Source organism: Entelurus aequoreus, linkage group LG01, assembly GCF_033978785.1.
Source record: "Entelurus aequoreus isolate RoL-2023_Sb linkage group LG01, RoL_Eaeq_v1.1, whole genome shotgun sequence".
Taxonomy (NCBI): domain Eukaryota; kingdom Metazoa; phylum Chordata; class Actinopteri; order Syngnathiformes; family Syngnathidae; genus Entelurus; species Entelurus aequoreus.
The window spans coordinates 42264631-42284399 of NC_084731.1; the positions used below are offsets into that span (position 1 = coordinate 42264631).

Genomic DNA, 19769 nt, shown 5'->3' on the forward strand with positions numbered 1-19769 from the left:
GAGAATCGATAAGAAATCGGTTCGATAAGAGGATTCGATAAGGGGCTCGAACTCGATAATTTCTTATCAAACATCATCCCTAGTAATGAGGCTGCGCTTTTCACGCTTTTGGACCGGACATTACAAGACTTCCTGTTTCCAGTTTGAAAGCCGAAGAAAATAAACAGACAAGACGTAACAATGTATCAATGACCGCAACATTCTTAAGTTCATTTTCCTTTATCGTTTATTTGATTGACGTATTGACTATTGGCCAAGTCTTACAATTGTATACATTTTTAATGCCTCATTTAATGCCATTTAAGGCCTTCATTTTTGCAAAATCCATTTGATTACTTAATGCTTCTTTCCCTCGTCGTCATGTGACATTGAGTGTGCGTCTGTTATTTTGCTTCCTGGTTTTGATGACCCGTCTTATCTTGCCCGATTGGCCAGTACGTAATGTTTCACCCTAACCTTAGCAAATTGTGACTCATCATACGAATAACAACCAGTCACTATGGATTTTCACCGTATAATATGGATGTTCTCATTTATCCAGGTCATTGTATTTTCGCCGTTATTTTTTGGGCCTGGATTTGCAGTCCATTTTTTCTCTTTGCAGGTTGTAGCTTTGATGTAAGCTACCTTGCTGCATGTGTCTAAAAATAGCTAAGGTACGGGACTCACTACTCGTTCAAAAAGTAGCGAAGCTACTGAAAAATGCATTTAAACTATGTTGCTACGCTATTTGTAAGGAGCTGCTGCCCAACACGGCATGTAATTAGTACGAAACACAAGCTAATGTTCTGATGCAGTCTTTTAATTACAGTGGGCTAACAAAATGTCCCGCTGTCCAGACTTTGGACAGCTTTGCTCTAAAGTTAATGTTAAAGTACCAATGATTGTCACACACACACTAGGTGTGGTGAAATTTGTCCTCTGCATTTGACCCATCCCCTTGTTCACGCGCCCGGGAATAATTTTTGGTGATTTAACCCCCAATTCCAACCCTTGATGCTGAGTGCCAAGCAGGGAGGTAATGGGTCCTATTTTTTAGTCTTTGATATGACTCGGCCGGGGTTTCAACTCACAACCTACCGATCTCAGGGCGGACACTAACCACTAGGCCACTGAGTAGGTACCGGGTCCTTCAGCCGATTGACACAACACACTTCTGTTGGCATTCAGTGCAGGGTTGGTGTTAGTGAGCCCAGAAGCTCATTGGTTGGCTCTGACGTTTCTTGCTAATGTGTGATTGGCTGTGCCTGCTGCCACGCGTCTGATTAATGACTTATTAGCATGTTGGGCGTTTGTTCCGCCTGAAGCACATTGGCTAGACCGATTTTATTACAGGAGGTTTTATTTAAATAAAGATTTGAAACTGTGTGCTGTGTGTTTGGCAATTAAGTGCGGTAATGAGTTGCAAGCCTCACCCCGACACCTCTGCAATCAAAATGTCTTCATGCGTGTGTGTCTTCTTAGCAAGCACACAGCCAAAGCCGCTAGTCCAAAAGAATGTCCTTAGTGTATTTATTAAGTGTCTGTATTAAGTGTCTGCATGACATCGAGACGTTCATTTTCTGTGAGCGTGCGCGTGTGTGTGCGTGTGCGCGCGCCTCTCATTAGCAGCTGCCAACTTTCCGCACCTATGAACACTGGCTGGAATCACACAGGACGATGCCGATCAAATAAACAGACGCGTTCTCCTCCATGACGACACCATCCCCGCACCACCACCACCACCACAACCACACACACAATCCACCCCCGACCTCAAATGACCTTGGTAGCTGCACGGACAACCATTTTATCATCAGCTAGCATCAGATGCTACACCAGGTGTCCTTAATTCACAGACTGTTATATCGTACATACAATTAAGCCTACACCAAAAATCATAGCACTTACTAAGCATCCAGTTGGACTGATGTTGTTTTCTGGTTAAATAAGCACTGTTTCTTCCTGCTTCTTTTCATACACTTAGAACTGTGTAACTGTAAATCTGCGATGCACGTCAGCATGTTCAAAGTAACATTTATGATATGCTGTGATGCATTATTCACCGCTATCTCCTCGTATTTACGTCTATTTGCTGCAGAAATGACCCACGGGAGTAAAGGTTACAATATTCATTGTTTCATTTCTGATCACGATACACAAGCCTTGTTACAAACCCCAGAGTGCTCACGTCCTCTTTTCTACGCCCTGCTCCATCTCTCTCACTGTTACATTGCCGTGCTGTTGCCCTGACAACCTGTGATCCAGGACACTTTGTGCATTGTGTGTGTGTGTTTGTGTGTTTTTATGTGTGGGGAAAAAAAGAGTGCAAAAGGCAGGCGGATTCCAAATCAAAGAAATAAAACAAGTGTCACAATGATGAAATGGTCCAGGCTAAATGATCGGCTACATGAATATTGTAAAGAGCAATTATAGGTGTCATAAATATTAAAGAGGCACCTCTGGAACGCTCCCCTGGCAGGGCAGACGTAGGCGGAGAATATATTAACCCAATTCAGGGGGAGGGGAAAAGGAGCTAAATGATGAAACAGACGAGCCTTAGAGGGTGAAGAGGAAAGAAATAAAAACAAAATCATTTCTGGGAATAAGCGATTCAGTAAGAATCAAGGCCAAACTGTTGCTAAGCAACAGCTTCAGTCGTCTGATCGGAGAAGAGTGAATCATGGTAGCCTCAGCAAGTGATGGCGAGGTGCAACATTAACTCACTTGTGCACGGACGGAGGTCAAAGAGGAGGAAGCCTCCAGTGAAATAGTAACTGGGAACACTGTGGCATACAACAAAGTCGACTTGTTCCCACCTGGAACGCAGCATGACTTCATGCTGCAACGCGGGACTGATAAGAACAACCTTGACACTGGTATGCACTCTCCTGAATATGTGCTTGATTTCTACACAAAATGACTTTATTATATAGTTGTGGGTTGATTTCGGCAAAAGCTAAAATATCCATGCGAGCAACAAACAGCAACTTTTGTCAACATGCACACAAAGTAAGGGACACAAATTGATGAGCATTGTGGCACTCCAAGTCTGGGAGCTACAACTAAAAAGTGACTACATTAATCAAACTGTTGTGTTCTATTGATTATGTGTTTTATTTCCACACAAAGGGACTTTCTTATAGAGTTGTGTGTCAATTTTAACAAAAGCAAAAAGATCCTTGTGAGAAACAGCAACGTGTCAACATGCACATAAAATAAGGGGACAAAGTGATGAGCCTTGCGGCAGTCTACGTTTGAGAGTTACCACTAAAAAGATAGCTACATTATTTAAACTGTTATGTTTTGTATTGATTTTGTTCTTTATTTGCAGACAAAGGGGATTTTTTGTTGTTGGAAGCTGTTGGTAGGAATCTAACGATTACAAAATGTAATTGGTTTATGCGACGTCATTTATGTTGACTTCTTGTTGTAGAAACCTATGTGTCATATTACTGCATGTATAGATCTACCACTTTGCTCTAAAAGAGCACAGCCTATACATAAGAATATCTTAGTTGTTCAAACAGTAATGTGTTTATATAAATAGTTTAAATTGGGGTATGATGTTTGTAATGGGGAAAGACATTTATGTCTTTTGTATTATTGTTAGCATGCAAGCCAGCTAGCCAGCCAAGAGCACGCTCGCTTACTTCTCCAGTAAATAAGTTCTATGTCCCAGAGTGGATCAAAATCAATCACACAATCATGATAATTTCAAAATAAAATGGTGTACCCTGCCTTTCTGCTCAGTGGCCTTGTGGTTAGAGTGTCCGCCCTGAGATCGGTAGGTCGTGAGTTCAAACCCCGGCCGAGTCATACCAAAGACTATAAAAATGGGACCCATTACCTCCCTGCTTGGCACTCAGCATCAAGGGTTGGAATTGGGGGTTAAATCACCAAAATGATTCCCGAGCGCGGCCACCGCTGCTGCTCACTGCTCCCCTCACCTCCCAGGGGGTGGAAGAAGGGGATGGGTCAAATGCAGAGGGTAATTTCACCACACCTAGTGTGTGCGTGACTATCAGTGGTACTTCAACTTTACCTTTCAGCAGCTGAGTTAGGCTCCAGTGTTGCTGCTTAGACTGCTATCTCTACATTAAAAGTTACAACATGGCAGAGCTGCATAGCTAGCAACAGCGTCAGGTTGGCTCAACAGAACAATGCTGCGCTACATCCAATACAGACAGAAGTTAACTTGATGGCTGGATGACATACCAGTAAAGATGGGGCACAGCTTTCCCCAGCAGGTGATACCACCTTCGGAAGTGAACTGGCCCAGGGCGACCTCCAGGAAGAAGACTGGAAGGCCTCCACCAAACAGGAAAATGAAGTAGGGGATAAGGAATGCACCTGGTAGGAAGACATGAGTAAGAATCCTTAATTTCATTATTTCAATTATCAACTTCAATATGACTTGTCAATTTAGTGCATGGCAACAGTGACTCAGTTGGATGAGTAGAAGAAGCCTGGAAGCCTTACCTCCACCATTTTTGTAGCAGAGGTATGGGAAACGCCACACGTTCCCTAAACCAACAAAGCCACCAGCCACGGACAGAACAAAGTCCAGCTTGCTGGACCACTTCTCCCTCTGGGGGTGCTTGCCCTCGGCTTCGTCTTCGGGTCGTGTGCCGGGACTCTTACCGGGGGACGGCTTCAGCGTGTCCTTGTGGAAGTCTTTCAGGCACTGGAGCTTCTCTTTTTGAGCCATTTCTGAGGACAGGAAACAGTGACGACAGGCGTAAATCTCATTATCACTGCTGATCAGCTGTGCTGACAAAATGAAATCAACAGAGATGAAAAGTGTGTGGTTGACAGACAGACGGGCAGATAACCACAAGCCACGAGCAACAGTCTGGCTTAACCAATCAAGCAACTTATTTACACATGTATTTACAAATAACAGCAGTTAAGGAGTGAAGACAAACCAAAAAAGGCTATGGGAACTATTTTAATATAATTTATTTTGTTAACAGGCTAATAACTAATCAAACATAGATATGCTATGAAAAACCAGCCTGCATCTCAGTTTTGTTTTATATTTTACAAAGCAATTTTAATATGTTTTTTTAATATTTATTACTGTTCCCTTGCATTTTTGGCTGCCTTAAAATGCATGGAAACTCTGCAAACTTTGCTAGCACGTGATCCCCTTTAAAATGTTGCTATTTTAGGGGTGATGGACATGAACCTCCAAAACTTGCTAGATCACTAGATCGTACCAATCTAAGTCTAAGACTACATCAAACCAATCTAAGTCTATGAGCATGAACTGAAGAAGCCTACTGTGATGAGGCGAAACGTTTTCTAAGACAAACTGAACAGTCCAGTTGCGAACGATTGAATGCCCTAAAAATACCATGACCTGGATGAATGAGAACATCTACAGACACTCACTATATATGTTATAAAATTACACTGATGCCAAAGTTTAAAGGCCTACTGAAACCCACTACTACCGACCACGCAGTCTGATAGTTTATATATCAATGATGAAATCTTAACATTGCAACACATGCCAATACGGCCGGGTTAACTTATAAAGTGCAATTTTAAATTTCCCGGGAAACTTCCGCTTGAAAACGTCTATGTATGATGACGTTTGCGCGTGATGTCAATGGTTGAAGCGGAAGTATTGGGACAAATTGTATCCCAATACAAACAGCTCTGTTTTCATCACAAAATTCCACAGTATTCTGGACATCTGTGTTGGTGAATCTTTTGCAATTTGTTTAATGAACAATGGAGACTGCAAAGAAGAAAGCTGTAGGTGGGATCGGTGTATTAGCGGCCGGCTGCAGCAACACAACCAGGAGGACTTTGAGTTGGATAGCAGACGTGCTATCCGACGCTAGCCACCGACCGCATCGATGATCGGGTGAAGTCCTTCGTCGCGCCGTCGATCGCTGGAACGCAGGTGAGCACGGGTGTTGATGAGCAGATGAGGGCTGGCGTAGGTGGAGCGCTAATGTTTTTATCATAGCTCTGACGAGGTCCCGTAGCTAAGTTAGCTTCAATGGCGTCGTTAGCAACAGCATTGCTAGGCTTCGACAGGCGGCACAGCATTAACCGTGTGGTTACAGGTCCAGTGTTTGGTTCGGTGTCTCCTGATAGTAGTATTGTTGATCTTGTTGAGGGGGCAGCGTGGCGAAGTTGGTAGAGTGGCCGTGCCAGCAATCGGAGGGTTGCTGGTTACTGGGGTTCAATCCCCACCTTCTACCATCCTAGTCATGTCCGTTGTGTCCTTGGGCAAGACACTTCACCCTTGCTCCTGATGGCTGCTGGTTAGTGCCTTGCATGGCAGCTCCCGCCATCAGTGTGTGAATGTGTGTGTGAATGGGTGAATGTGGAAATACTGTCAAAGCGCTTTAAGTACCTTGAAGGTAGAAAAGCGCTATACAAGTATAACCCATTTATTTATTTATCTTCTGTCTATCCTTCCAGTCAGGGGCTTATTTATTTTGTTTCTATCTGCATTTAAGCATGATGCTATCACGTTAGCTCCGTAGCTAAAGTGCTTCACCGATGTATTGTCGTGGAGATAAAAGTCACTGAGAATGTCCATTTCGCATTCTCGACTCTCATTTTCAAGAGGACATAGTATCCGAGGTGGTTTAAAATAGAAATCCGTGATCCACAATAGAAAAAGGAGAACGTGTGGAATCCAATGAGCCTTTGTACCTAAGTTACGGTCAGAGCGAAAAAAGATACGTCCTGCACTGCACTCTAGTCCTTCACTCTCATGTTCCTCATCCACAAATCTTTCATCCTCACTCAAATTAATGGGGTAATCGTCGCTTTCTCGGTCCGAATCGCTCTCGCTGCTGGTGTAAACAATGGGGAAATGTGAGGAGCCCTTCAACCTGCGACATCACGCTACTTCCGGTACAGGCAAGGCTTTTTTATCAGCGACCAAAAGTTGTGAACTTTATCGTCGATGTTCTCTACTAAATCCTTTCAGCAAAAAATATGGCAATATCACAAAATGATCAAGTATGACACATAGAATGGATCTGCTATCCCCGTTTGAATAAAAACATTTCATTTCAGTAGGCCTTTAACCAAACATCACTAAATTTAGTGGCGACGTCATTTCAAAAAAGGACAAACAAACAAGTCTCAAATAACGCTTGTTTGCAAACAAGCAGGAAGTCCAGCATTTTAATGCCAAGCCGGGAGTTGTATTTTGACGCACTCCTCCTAAGGACTTTGACCAAATGAGCCTAAACCAAAATCATAAAATATTAACCAGATGGACGACGACAAATTGGGAACCATCGGAACTCGGTTTGCAGCTTTAATTATTAGTTTTCTTAGTATCAACATTTCAACTCTTACTTGCTACACTTTGTGAATGTGTTGGTGTCATTTCTCACTGTAAAGACCCAAAGCTTAAGCAACGTACATTTTTAGCTATTTTTGCACATTTTAATCCCTGTCAGGTCCCTGAATAGATCTTGTTCAAAAACATCAACGTCAATCTTTTTTATCAGCAACAAGATGGAGGATAGAGAAATCCGCGGATGACGTCCTCATGTTCCAGCTGTCCTCACGAGGACGTGTTTAAGACAACAGCGACGCGATAAAAGAAGAGATAACTTAGGAGAGATGTGCAGAATAGAAGAGGGAGAACTGTGCTACCTTATCTTCTTGACTAATTCCAATAACACTTGATGTTCTTCTTAGTAAAATATGTCCACATATATGTGATACATTACAGGCGTAAGTAAGTTAGTACTTTTCAATGTGTTTGTGACATCATGCTTTGATATAAAAGTGCACATGTGACACATGCGGATCTGGGGGAGGGGTCAATATATGAGAGACCGACATCTAACAGTTCTCAGGTTCCCTCAGACAAGTTAATGATCCCACACAACTATGACCTGCTTCCTTGATTGTTAATGAATAACCAAAGTGTGTTTGGTTCAAACAATGAACTCCAAAATGTCTGTGGCGGCACTGTTTAGCTTGCAAACCATCCATTTTAAATTGCTTATTTCAATGATATGCCAACAGATGGTAAAATAATATACACTATAATAATGACAGTGGGCTGTTGTGTGAGCTTTGTAGCACTCCTTTGGGACTTTGTATAAATGATAAAACCGTGCATTCACATTAAATATGCTTTCTGGTTTCCAAAAGGGACACAATCATAGGTCGAAGACATCTTAACATGTGACACGGGACAGATGATAGCATTAAACTTAGCTGTAGTCCAATGCGGTCTGAGCAGGGCAGTGACAACACTGGATGACCATTTTCTTAAACAGTTGACCCCCAGAAGACCTCCAGGGGGGCACGACCACCATGAGAAATGCATGAAGTGTGTGTGTGTGAGATGTGGGCTTACGTTCAGTGAGTTCAGCCAGTGCACACACACACACACACACACACGCGCAAAGCCCTTATATAACACACTTCACTATTTTAAGAGCGCGTTTAGTTCCACAAGGCTGAGTGACTATACAATCCTCATCAACCTCCGTTACTTTGCTTGCACCTCTTCCTCCTCCTTCCTCTGAATTGTCTTTAAATTACAAGTTCAGTGATGATTCAAACAAAAGCATCTACGCTTCTTTTTTAACAAAAATGAAACAGTGACTTCCTCTCCTTTAAGACCTAACGACTTCCTGCCAAGACATCCCCAGTTTAGCAACATGGCCATGTTCTCCTTGGCATCAATCAAGCCCCACTTCCACCCAGCAGAACGGTTTAGCTCACAAACCAAAAACACTGATCTGAACCAATTTTTGGTACCCTTCTATCATACAGCATGGTACAGCATAGCAGTACAGTACAATGCGTTGAGGGCAGAGAACGGCCACTTCCTGAAAAGGACAAGAATAAGAGTTGTGTCTTAATTTGCACACTATTGTACTTACACTTAAAGCCTGATTTACTAAAATGTCTTAATTTTCGTACTTACACTTAGAGCCTGATTTACTAAAATCCAAATACCACTCACTAAACAGTGTGTGCAAACAATAATATAGTCTGTATTATTAGTGGGCGTGTTGCGTGTGATTTATTAACACTGTGTGTACGATTGAAAAATGGTGCAGACCGCCTTACTTAAATGAACTTTTGTATGTATTATATGGGGCATCACCAAGAAGACACTTGATCATTTACTGCACATTCATTTCATCATGCTTCTACCTGTGGCATTTTGCTGTTTTTTAAACATGCAGGAGACATGTACAACTTTTTATGGGTATTTTAGAAGCAGTCTGAATCGTGCTGTAAATATACATTGAAACCACCTTTTTTTTCTTATTTTTGTGTTTTTAAGGGTCGCTCATGGGAGAGAAGCTGCACTTTTATGCTCAAGACCCAAAAAATGCATACTTCAAGAAGGTTTTTTTAGACAAGAGATACATTAAGAAATATATAAATTCTGTGAAAAAACAAATGCCATTAAAGAACACAAAGGACACCAAGACGTATCAATTGAATTAATTTCAATCCGCCCCTTTTTTGGAATGTTGCCTATCGTTCACAATCATTATGAAAGACATGATGGATGTATTTTGTTTTTTTAGAATTTTAAAGATGATTTAAAAAAAGCTTGAAAGATGCGGGGTTACCGTTGTAGCCTTCAAAGCCCTCAATCACTGTTTTATATACACACTGCAAGTATAAATATAATGTAGTAACAGACACGTTCATAACAATATGTAACAGGTACAATGTTTACTGTATTTTGATCATTTTAATCAATGGATTTCTTCAATCCAAAGTGCCTGTTTTGTGGACAGATGGACCAGTTAACATACTTGGTGTTGTTGTCCCAGAAAATCTGGAAGATCTAGGCTCAGTAAATTATGATAATCGATTAAGAAAGCTGGACAAAATTATGCAATTATGGAAAGGGAAATCCCTAACCTTGTATGGTAAAATATCTATTGCCAACTCGTTAATTATTCCTCAATTTATTTATTAGTTTTTGTCATTACCAGCTCCATCACAAAACTTTTTTAAGATTTATGAGCAGAGGGTCTTCGATTTTGTCTGGAACGGCAAACCAGAAAAGATTAAAAGAAAGGTTTTGTACAAAGAGTATGAATATGGGGGCCTGAAACTTCTCAACCTTGAAGCTATGTGTCTGTCTTTAAAAGCATCAATTGTTCCAAAGATGTATTTAAACATTGAGTGGTACACAAATGTCCTGTTGGACAAAAAACATGTACTGTATCAAAAGAAATTGTATCCTTTTTTACAAGTGATCCCCTCCCAGAGAGTCTGCTGGGAAACATGGCGGGGTTCATAAAGGAAACAATCCACTCATAGTGGTGTTTTCAATTTCATGTGCCAGAAAAACGAGACGATATTTTGCAGCAGTTAATATGGATTAACTCTAATATTGTAATAGATGGAAAGCCTTTCTTTTGGAAAAATATGTTTGAAAGAGGAATCATTTTTGTCAATGATATTATCAATGAGAATGGTAAAATTATGAAGTATGATGAATTTAGAGCTATGTATGGTGATGCTTGCTCAAGCTTTTCATTTTATCAACTAACTGGAGTAATTGGGAAAAGATGGAAACAAATAATTAACTATGGAACTACTAAATTATTAGTTTGTAAACCTCTAATAAGAAATTGTAGTTGGCAAAAAGGAACTAAAATAAATAGAAAAATAGATAATTTTTATTTAATAAAGACATCTTTGAAGGCTGCCTCATACAACACAAATGGAAAATGGGAGGACTTTTTTGACTGCCCGTTGCCATGGGATGCCATATTCAAACTAATCTATAAAACCACTATCGATGTGCAAAATCGTTATTTTCAAATTAAAATTATTTATAACTTCTTACCCACAGGGAAAATGTTAAAATTATGGAATATGACAGAGTCAGATGATTGCCGATTTTGTTGTCAGGAGCCTGAATCCACCCTGCATTTGTTTTGGTATTGTCATATTGTGTCTTTGTTTTGGGTGGAAGTTGAAAAAATGTGTTTAAGGATTGGTTTGTTTATGAAGCTTAATGTGGTTTCTGTTATTTTAGGAGAGTTCATTGACAATCATGATTTAGTCAATTTAATTATAGTACTCGGTAAAATGTTTATTTTTAAGGCCAAAAACAGATATTCACTTAGTATTACTTTCTTTAAAACATTTATTCAGTATTTTCTAATTTTAGAAAGTTACATGGTTGAAAACGATAATGATGCCAAAAAACATTAAAAAAAAAGATGAGAAGTCCTCAAAGGCTTATTTTGAAAGTATAATTATGTTTATAGATTATATGATATCTGTTGTTGTGTTCCCTAATTTGACTGACCTGGACATAATCTGGACTGTACATAAAGGCTTATTTTGAAAATGTAATTTTGTTTATAAATTATATGCAATCTGTTGTGTTCCCTAATTGTTTTCTGTGTACATGAGTGAAGGTGTGTGTTGCTGAGTCCAACTTGGACATTATCTGGACTGGGCCTAGTTTAAAAAACCCTTTAAACAAATCTAATTTCATTGACAACCTGGTCTGTTGAAGATAAGGCCCTTTTTTTAAAAATAAAATAAAATAAGATAAATAAATAAAAAACATTTTCTTGGAAAAAAAAGAAAGTAAAACAATATAAAAATAATTACATAAAAAATAGTAATTAATGAAAATGTTAGTGGACCAGCAGCCTATACAATCATGTGTGCTTCAGGGACTGTGTCCCTTGCAGATGTGTTGTCTATGTTGTGGGAACCAGAATATTGGTAGCAGAAAGAAATAACCCCTTTTGTGTGAGTGGGTGTGGATGAGTGTGCATGGGGGAGGTTGTTTGGGTTGATGCACTGATTGAAAGTGTATCTTGTGTTTTTTTTTTTAGAACAGGCCCGCGGGCGACTCATCTGGTCCTTACGGGCGACCTGGTGCCCGCGGGCACCGCGTTGGTGACCCCTGCACTACACTGTCAAAAATAGCGCACTCATAAGCTAAGTGCAAGTATTTGTACTATAGGCATTAATTATATTATATTACTATAATTATTTTAAGTGATGGAAGTATGCCATTTAAGACCCCAAAAAAATCCACAATTGTTTTTTCTACTGCATGGCCTTCCTCGACTTTGTTGACTCGACACTGTGTCACCACACTATGACGTCAAGCTATTTACGTAGCTGATAAACACAACACGCTCATAACAGGGAAACAGCAAGAGCTTTTAGCCAAGGCCAAACAATATAACTAACAGATAATGGTCGCCTCCTCCCAGCTAGTTGAGAAATGCAGCAGGAAATAACATACGCTTTTGTCTACTCCTGTTATGCTGTGAATTTAAATTAAGATTGAACCTTTTTTAAGGTTCAACGATCCTGAGAAAAATATATTCGATATTTGGTAGGGCTGTCCCGATACAGCTATTTCACTTCCGATACTGATATTGGAGACTTGAGTATTGGCCGATACTAATATTAATCCAATACGATATCAGCAAAAACCATACAGTACATACTTTTATTGTTTTGTAGTGTGGAATTTATTTTTGATGACACCTAGTGGTCACAATAATTTATTAAGATAAGCTTATGAGTCATGATGCAGTAAATTGAATGATGCTAACACTTTTATTACTGGATACTTTTTAGTACGCTTTTGCCTCGGAGACTTATTTGAAAATTATTTCATGTGATGTACTTGTTTATATTGACGAATGTCTTGCTTAAAACAGCAATACTGTCTAATTAAGGGCCAATATTACATATGTCTAGCTTGTGTGCTATTGTGTGTTAAGCTGTTGTGTAGCTGCTAGCTTCTAGTAGCCTATAGCCATAATGTTTACTTTTTGTAAATAACTAAAATAGAACAAAAGACCAAACTTCTGTGCTTACTGAAGGACATTTAGATGTTAACTAGCTGTCCGTATTTGCACAAGTAAACACGCTGCAGGATTTTAGATACAAGCTGATATAATCTGAAACCTGTTTTTTAATGGCACCAATATCTGATTTCAATGTCATATCAGAACACCATTAATTTTAGTTTTGCTTGAAAATGTCATGTAAGGCTGCTCAGTCAAGTTGCTTGAAAATGTCATGTAAGGCTGCTCAGTCAAGTAGGGGGCACCAAGTGTGAAATTGCTCCTCCTGCTTGATCTGATGGGTCGGTGCACCACTTGGATGCCAAACGAATGAAAATAAATTCTGACGACAACACTTTTATTTTGATCTTTACCAAAATGTAATGGATTCTTGCACATTCTTAGTAAATAAACGTTGGTTGTGTTGTTTTTTTTTGGTGTATCCATAGAGTAATTGACAAAGTAACCCCCCCTCCGGTTGTGATTTAGACGGTTTGGAGCTTGAAACACTGATGTGAAAATAACAATATCAAAGCCGAGCTATATGTTTGTTAGAAAGAAGCGGAATCAAACAAATCATCTTCCGACTCCATCATCTTGGTTTCACTCCCACGCAGTGTTTCTCATCCTCAAGCAGTCGTCTCCAGCCTCTGATGTGTTGTCACACATTAGCCTTGCCAGTTAGCCTGCTCTAACGGTAGTGCCCTGGTTTAACAACGATGACCACCCAGTGTCAACTTGACATTTATGGATTATTCATCTTCATCTTCAGCCATTACTCTCTTAAAGCACAGTTAACAGCTCCGACAACATCATGTGAACACTTGTTCTAATGTGTTCTAACGCATACTATGTGTACTTGTGTGTAACCTGTTAAGGCTACCTCAAGTCAAGGACACACCTCATCTGTAAATCACCTGAGCTCCGTGTCCTTGGTCACATGTGGCTTGGGTCTTCCTACACGAGTACTATAATCGCCAACGCATAATGAAGCACCCGCCGCCGTCGTTACGTAAGGTGACGCATTGTTTCATAATAGTCAGGATCGTTGGAGAGGTTGGCACCGAGCAGGAAGTGGGCCATCTAAAGAAACGTTGGCTCCGCCCAACAGTGCCGACCTATGTGTTTGATGCTCCTCACAGTTAATGATGTCACTGTGTCATGTGACACGTTTAAACGCTGCCACAAAATGATCAAATACAGCCTATGTGTGATACATGTCTCTCAGATCCTCGCATGACTTAGGATAGAGCAGGGGTGTGAAACCTACTGCCCGCGGGCCTTTTTTTTTTTTTATCCGGCCCGCGTGATGAGTTTGCATTTTTTTGGAATGAAAGAAACTGCTGTTCTAAATGTGTCCACTGGATGTCACAATAGCAATTCTGCTAGGCAAGCAAACGGCTTATACAGGGGCCAAGCAAGAGGTCCACAATAAAGGGGGACTGTGGCTCCTCCTCCTCGACCCGCATGAAACTTAAAACCTGTCGTTTTGTCTTCTGCTTCGAACACATCGTTATTTGAAGCTGAAGCTTAGAGGTGACAGAGCTTTCGCTGCTGCTGCTCCCAAGCTCTGGAACGACCTACCTCTGAGTGTTAGACAAGCCTCCTCTCTTCCTGTTTTTAAATCTCTCTTAAAAACATACTTTTATTCCATGGCTTTTAACACTGAGTGATATCCATCCTGCAATGGCGCCCCATAATACACCTGCTGTGAACCTGTTTTTATGTTTTTATGTGTTTATATTTTATTTATTTATTTTTTATCATGTTCTGTTTGTGTTGTGTTGTGTTTGCTCGGTTCTCGTATTATCTTTTAACCTGCCCATTGTACAGCACTTTGGCTACCCCTGTGGTAAATTTTAAATGTGCTTTATAAATAAGGTTGATTTGATTTGATTTGATTTATTTGGCACCCTTACTCCCCCATATAGAGTGTCCGCCCTGAGATCGGTAGGTCGTGAGTTCAAACCCCGGCCGAGTCATAGCAAAGACTATAAAAATAGGACCCATTACCTCCCTGCTTGGCACTCAGCATCAAGGGTTGGAGTTGGGGGTTAAATCAGCAAAAATGATTCCCGGGCGCGGCCACCGCTGCTGCTCACTGCTCCCCGTACCTCCCTGGGGGTAAGGGTGATGGGTCAAATGCAGAGGATAATCTCACCACATCTAGTGTGTGTATGACAATCATTGGTACTTTAACTTTAATATTGTCTCTGTCAAAAACGAAAAAACGTAACCCTTTTGAATACTTTTTACCTCTGTTTCTTATGGTTTGTTGAGTTAGCACTGGATTGATATGTGTACATGATAGAGGAGGTGTTTGATGCCTAGAAGAGTGTACATGTTGTGTTTTTGTTCAATCCCAGAAAGACTGTGATTTTAAGTTTAATCCTGGCTTTGTAGATACACTAAGATGAAGTCTAAGCTCATTGTGTTTTTGAAGCTGCACCCATTTCCTCAGAATTTTCAACAAACTTGAAGTGTTTTGTCCAGAGGATTATTTGTGATTTGTACGTTTTCAGAATGTGCTTGTTCTATTTTTCGCCAAAGTAAAACAAAGAAAACAACCTGGAGTTGTCTTTATTTTTAAGTTATCATGCCATGATTTTACCATTGCGGCCAACTTGGGAATAGATTTTCCCTCATGCGGCCCCTGAGCTAAAATGACTTTGACACCTCTGGGATAGAGACTATGAGAGCCTGACAGGAGGGATGAGAGATTATAATGGTGGGACATTGAACGAAAATATATACTGAGACTATATGAGGAACTGTAAAGAATATGAGAGCAAGGTGGAAAGGCTGGGGAAGAACAAAGAGCATGAGTGATGTATAAATATTAAACTACGAGGACATCAATGAGATGAGAAGACAATATCAGACATGGAAAATTAAGAAAAACTGAGAGAGTAAAGTCACTAAGAGAGAGTAAAGGGAAAATAATGGGAAATGGATCAGTTATGAGACTAGGGAACAATGAGACATAACAATGTAACCTCCTGAGAACCAATTGTCCACTGCAGAGGGCAATGACTCTCAGGAGGATAATGACAACCAGCGGGGAAAATGAGAAATACATCAAGGCTGAGAGTAACATTAGAATGAGAAACATGAAAAGGAAATGGAACCAAGACATGTTTGAGCAAGTGATTAATGAGAAATAATTAGACATTATGAGAGGCATGAGTGTAGAGAAACAAATAAATGAGAAAGATTTCGATACTATGACACTGGAGGAACATCAAGACTTTAAGACAGGGGTGTCCAAAGTGCGGCCCGGGGGCCATTTGCGGCCCGCAGGTCATTTTTTAACGGCCCCACGGCACATTTTAAAAATACGATTGAAAAAAATATAAAACATTAAAAGTGGTATTTAAAGAGCAAACAGGTGAAATGTAACAAGAAAATGTAGCAATGTTTACTCTAATCACACAAAGCTGCCATGTAGGCTGTTTCTTTCTTTAAAAAATAATAATGAATCAAAATCAATGTCATTATGAATTATTGACCTATTCAAGGCTCAAATTACTTCACATTAAATATTTTGAGATATTTTTTGGGGAAAATGTTGCATATGTTGTGTTTGCCATGTAAAAAAACAAGCTGTTTTTTTTAAAGGGCCTAAAACGAACAAACAAAAAACAAACAACAATAAAACTTATAATTGACAGATAGATCTGAAGTTGATCTCCAGATTATTGTGTTAAAAGTAAACAGTAAAAAAAAAAATAATAATAATTTATTTTTTTACACTTTAAAGAGTAGGACCCTTTTGGATCCCCTACAATTTTAGTGTGATTAGTTTTTAAGTGTCATTGCTCAAAAAATAATAATGGATTAAAATCAATGGTGTTATGAGTTATTGACATTTGTAAGGCTCCAATTATTATATAATCTCAAACATCCCACTTAAAAAATGTATTGGGTGAAAATATTGCATATTTTGTGTTTTTTTTTCATTTAAAAAAATGGTTTTCCTTGACAAAAAGAACATACAATTGAAATCTTTAAAAATGTTTATATTGACAGATAGACCTAATGTTGATCTAGAGATTTAAAAACTTGAATAACAACACAAATAATAATACTGAATAATGACACATTTTTTATATTTTTTTGACCAAAACCCTTTGGGGTCCCCGGGATCAAGCCTGAGTGGAAGCCTAAATGTATATTTTTAATACATATATTGTATTATTTTTTTAAATAAAAAATATCAAAATGGCCCCTGCTAGCTTTGATTTTTCAATGTGCAGCCCTCAGTGGAAAAAGTTTGGACAACCCATGCTTTAAGAGGTATGAGAAGTGAAGAAAAATTAGGACGAGAGAAAGACTGACAGGAAAAAAATGATAAATGTTTCGAGACTGAGGGAAGAATGAGACCTTGAGAGACATAAAAAGAAGTGACGTAAGGCTGAGAGGAAAATATTGATAAATAATTTGAGACCGTTGGGGGAACAATGAGACAGCGATAAGAGAAGTGAAGTAAATGACAAGTAGGGGGACTGAGAGACATAATTAAGACAGAAGAATGAGAACAAGCAAAAGACTGAGCGACTGAAGAGGAAAGAATGATAAATGTGTATGGAGACTGAGGGAACAATGAGACGAGAGGTATGGCAAGTGAAGAAAAATAATGAGAACGAGAGAAAGACAAAATAAAAATAATCAAATGTTTCACGACCGGGGCAACAATGAGACCATGAGACACATCAGGAGTGATGACACATGGAAGGTAGAGAGACTATGAGAGAGAATCAAGGACGAAGAATGAGAACAAGATTCGACTTTGAGAGACTGAGGAGAAAAAAAGAATGTTTCGAAACTGGGGAGACAATGAGAATATATGAGAGACATGAGAGAGGCAGAATAATGAGAACAGGGGAGATACTGAGGAGAAAAAGAATAATCATCATGTTGAGACCATGAGTGGCATGAGAAGTAGAGACGTGCACCTCAAGCATCTTGTCCGTCTCATGGCATCATGCGCGCGCACGTTCTCATTCTTCATCTAACATCATGTATCTGATGATGATAATCACGGGATGAGAACACCTTTGAATCCTTTCAATCTCACTTACACGGACAGCGCTGTAGCAAAAAGTGTCTTTGACGCCGATTTAAAAAAAAAATTAAAAAAAAAGACAAAAGAGGACAAGGACTTTTAAGAGTAATAATCCTCATTTCTCATATATATGATTAAAAAAAAGAGAGGATAGTCTTTCAAAGCGGACATCAGTATTATCAATGATCAACCTTGCATCCAGCAGTGCGTCTCCACACAATGAAGCATCAACAACACAATGACATTGTGTAGCATCACATAACACAATTGTATCATCACACAACACAACATTATAATCTAACACAGCATCAGTCATCAGTCAAAAACATGTTTTAAAAAAAAGTGTGCATGAGGACGCGCGCATCGCCGTTACCTGCTGTCTTGATGGAAATTCTCAATGATTCCGTCCAAAAAAATGGAAAAACGTTCTCTTGTGTCCACGAGTGAGTCTTGAGCGCGCAGCGAGCCTTTAATTTGTCCTATTTATAAGCTCGTCTTTCTGACCTTTGTCTCCTCAAACGAGGGGGGACCAGAGAGATATGATCGCCAGTGGAAAATCACCGGCTCTGCCTCCTCAGAGCAACAGGAGAGCCGCGCGTCCGACGCCTTCACGGCGCGCGCTCCGCCTCGGAATTCTGCCTACGCGGGGCTGTCTCAGGCTGATATCCGCACAGGTGAACGCAGCACGTCAGCCAGAGGACTACAATAACGCCGATGAAAAAAAAAAACCCCAGCAGGATGAGAGTGTCAATTCACATACTTTTGCAGGCGTAATCGCCGACATGAACGAGATGATAAGAGACAAAGGCCCGCTTTAGATGCCTTCCATCGGAGGAAGGGGCGATGTACCGACTGTCCCTTAACGCAGCATTAAGGAGCATTAAAATCCCATTCTGCTGGCTTGCACGAGGCGGCCGGAAGTGAGGGGAACAGCATCCCTGGCTGTGAGTGACAGGTGTATGGAGGATAACGGTTGTGACGTCATACTGGCAGGTACCTCAAAAGTGTTAAATAATCAGTATTGTGTTTTATTAGATGATGTATTCTAATGGTTACATTTTCTAATGGGTATAGTGTTGATTCACAGTGGTAGACAAAAATAACTTATTTAATCAAGTGTAAACAAAAACCTGAGAGTCAACTGGAACTCAAGTGACCGCAAGGTGTGCCCAAGTAAGAACATGTCTCTTCCCTCATTTGCATTACCTTATTCAATCAAAAAAATTTCAAGGTGGCAATGTGAAATATATAGTAATATATTCAGTGAAATTTGTTGTCCTGGGCATGACGTTAAAGTGCATCCGGCAGTGGAGGCCCCTCTATGGGGTCTTAGGGCACTAGGAGGTTAACCCCTTGACTACTGTTACCCCAGGTGGCCCTTGGCAAAGGCCTAGTACATGACTGCCCCCTAGCCAGGGATACGGTGAAGACCTCAACGGCGGAGCAGGCGGAAGACGGTAGACGTAAGAAGAACCACTACAACGGCTGCGATGGCGGAAGAAGGCACCACCACATCCATGTGGGCCCAGTTATGGGGAAATAACAAACCAAGACCTCAACGGTGGAACAGGCGGAGGATGATTGCTAAACCTATGGAGCGCTGGGATGGCGGATGAAGGCTGCAGCAGAAAAGGGTCCCCAATCGTCTTGGACTCCATGCCACTGGACCCTGACCCGGATCTGTCAAGGATCGTGTGGTGACTGCCTGTGCACCAGTCTCCCCACGTTAAACAAAGTAACGCACAGGCATCCTCCATTAAGGGATACCCCCCCTACCAGGAGGATTGTCATACTTGCTTCGAGTGACCGCCGATGATGATGATATTCAGTGACTTGGAAATGATCACCAACTTTTGTACTTGAACATGGCCAATAAAGTTGGGTAAAATTTAAAAAAGAACAACGGTAAATGCACT

The 19769-nt window shown here is 40.3% G+C and overlaps 1 protein-coding gene across 3 annotated transcripts in view; it reads right to left on the reverse strand.

Annotated features, from left to right (window-relative positions):
• LOC133652316 (sodium- and chloride-dependent taurine transporter-like) overlaps positions 1-18454 on the reverse strand; it is a 72676-nt gene extending 54222 nt beyond the window's left edge. The window contains exons 1-4 of one of the 3 annotated variants that reach the window (XM_062050925.1): positions 18227-18454; positions 14802-14906; positions 4462-4692; positions 4198-4332 (exon numbers count right to left, since the gene is read on the reverse strand). In XM_062050925.1, coding sequence (XP_061906909.1) covers positions 4198-4332; positions 4462-4692; positions 14802-14823 — 388 coding nt within the window. In that variant the 5' untranslated portion in view covers positions 14824-14906; positions 18227-18454. Of the gene's footprint in view, positions 1-4197; positions 4333-4461; positions 4693-7620; positions 7737-14801; positions 14907-18226 lie in introns of those variants that run through there. The other 2 variants (XM_062050933.1, XM_062050940.1) reach the window with 2 other exon arrangements.
• Positions 18455-19769: the final 1315 nt, after the last annotated feature.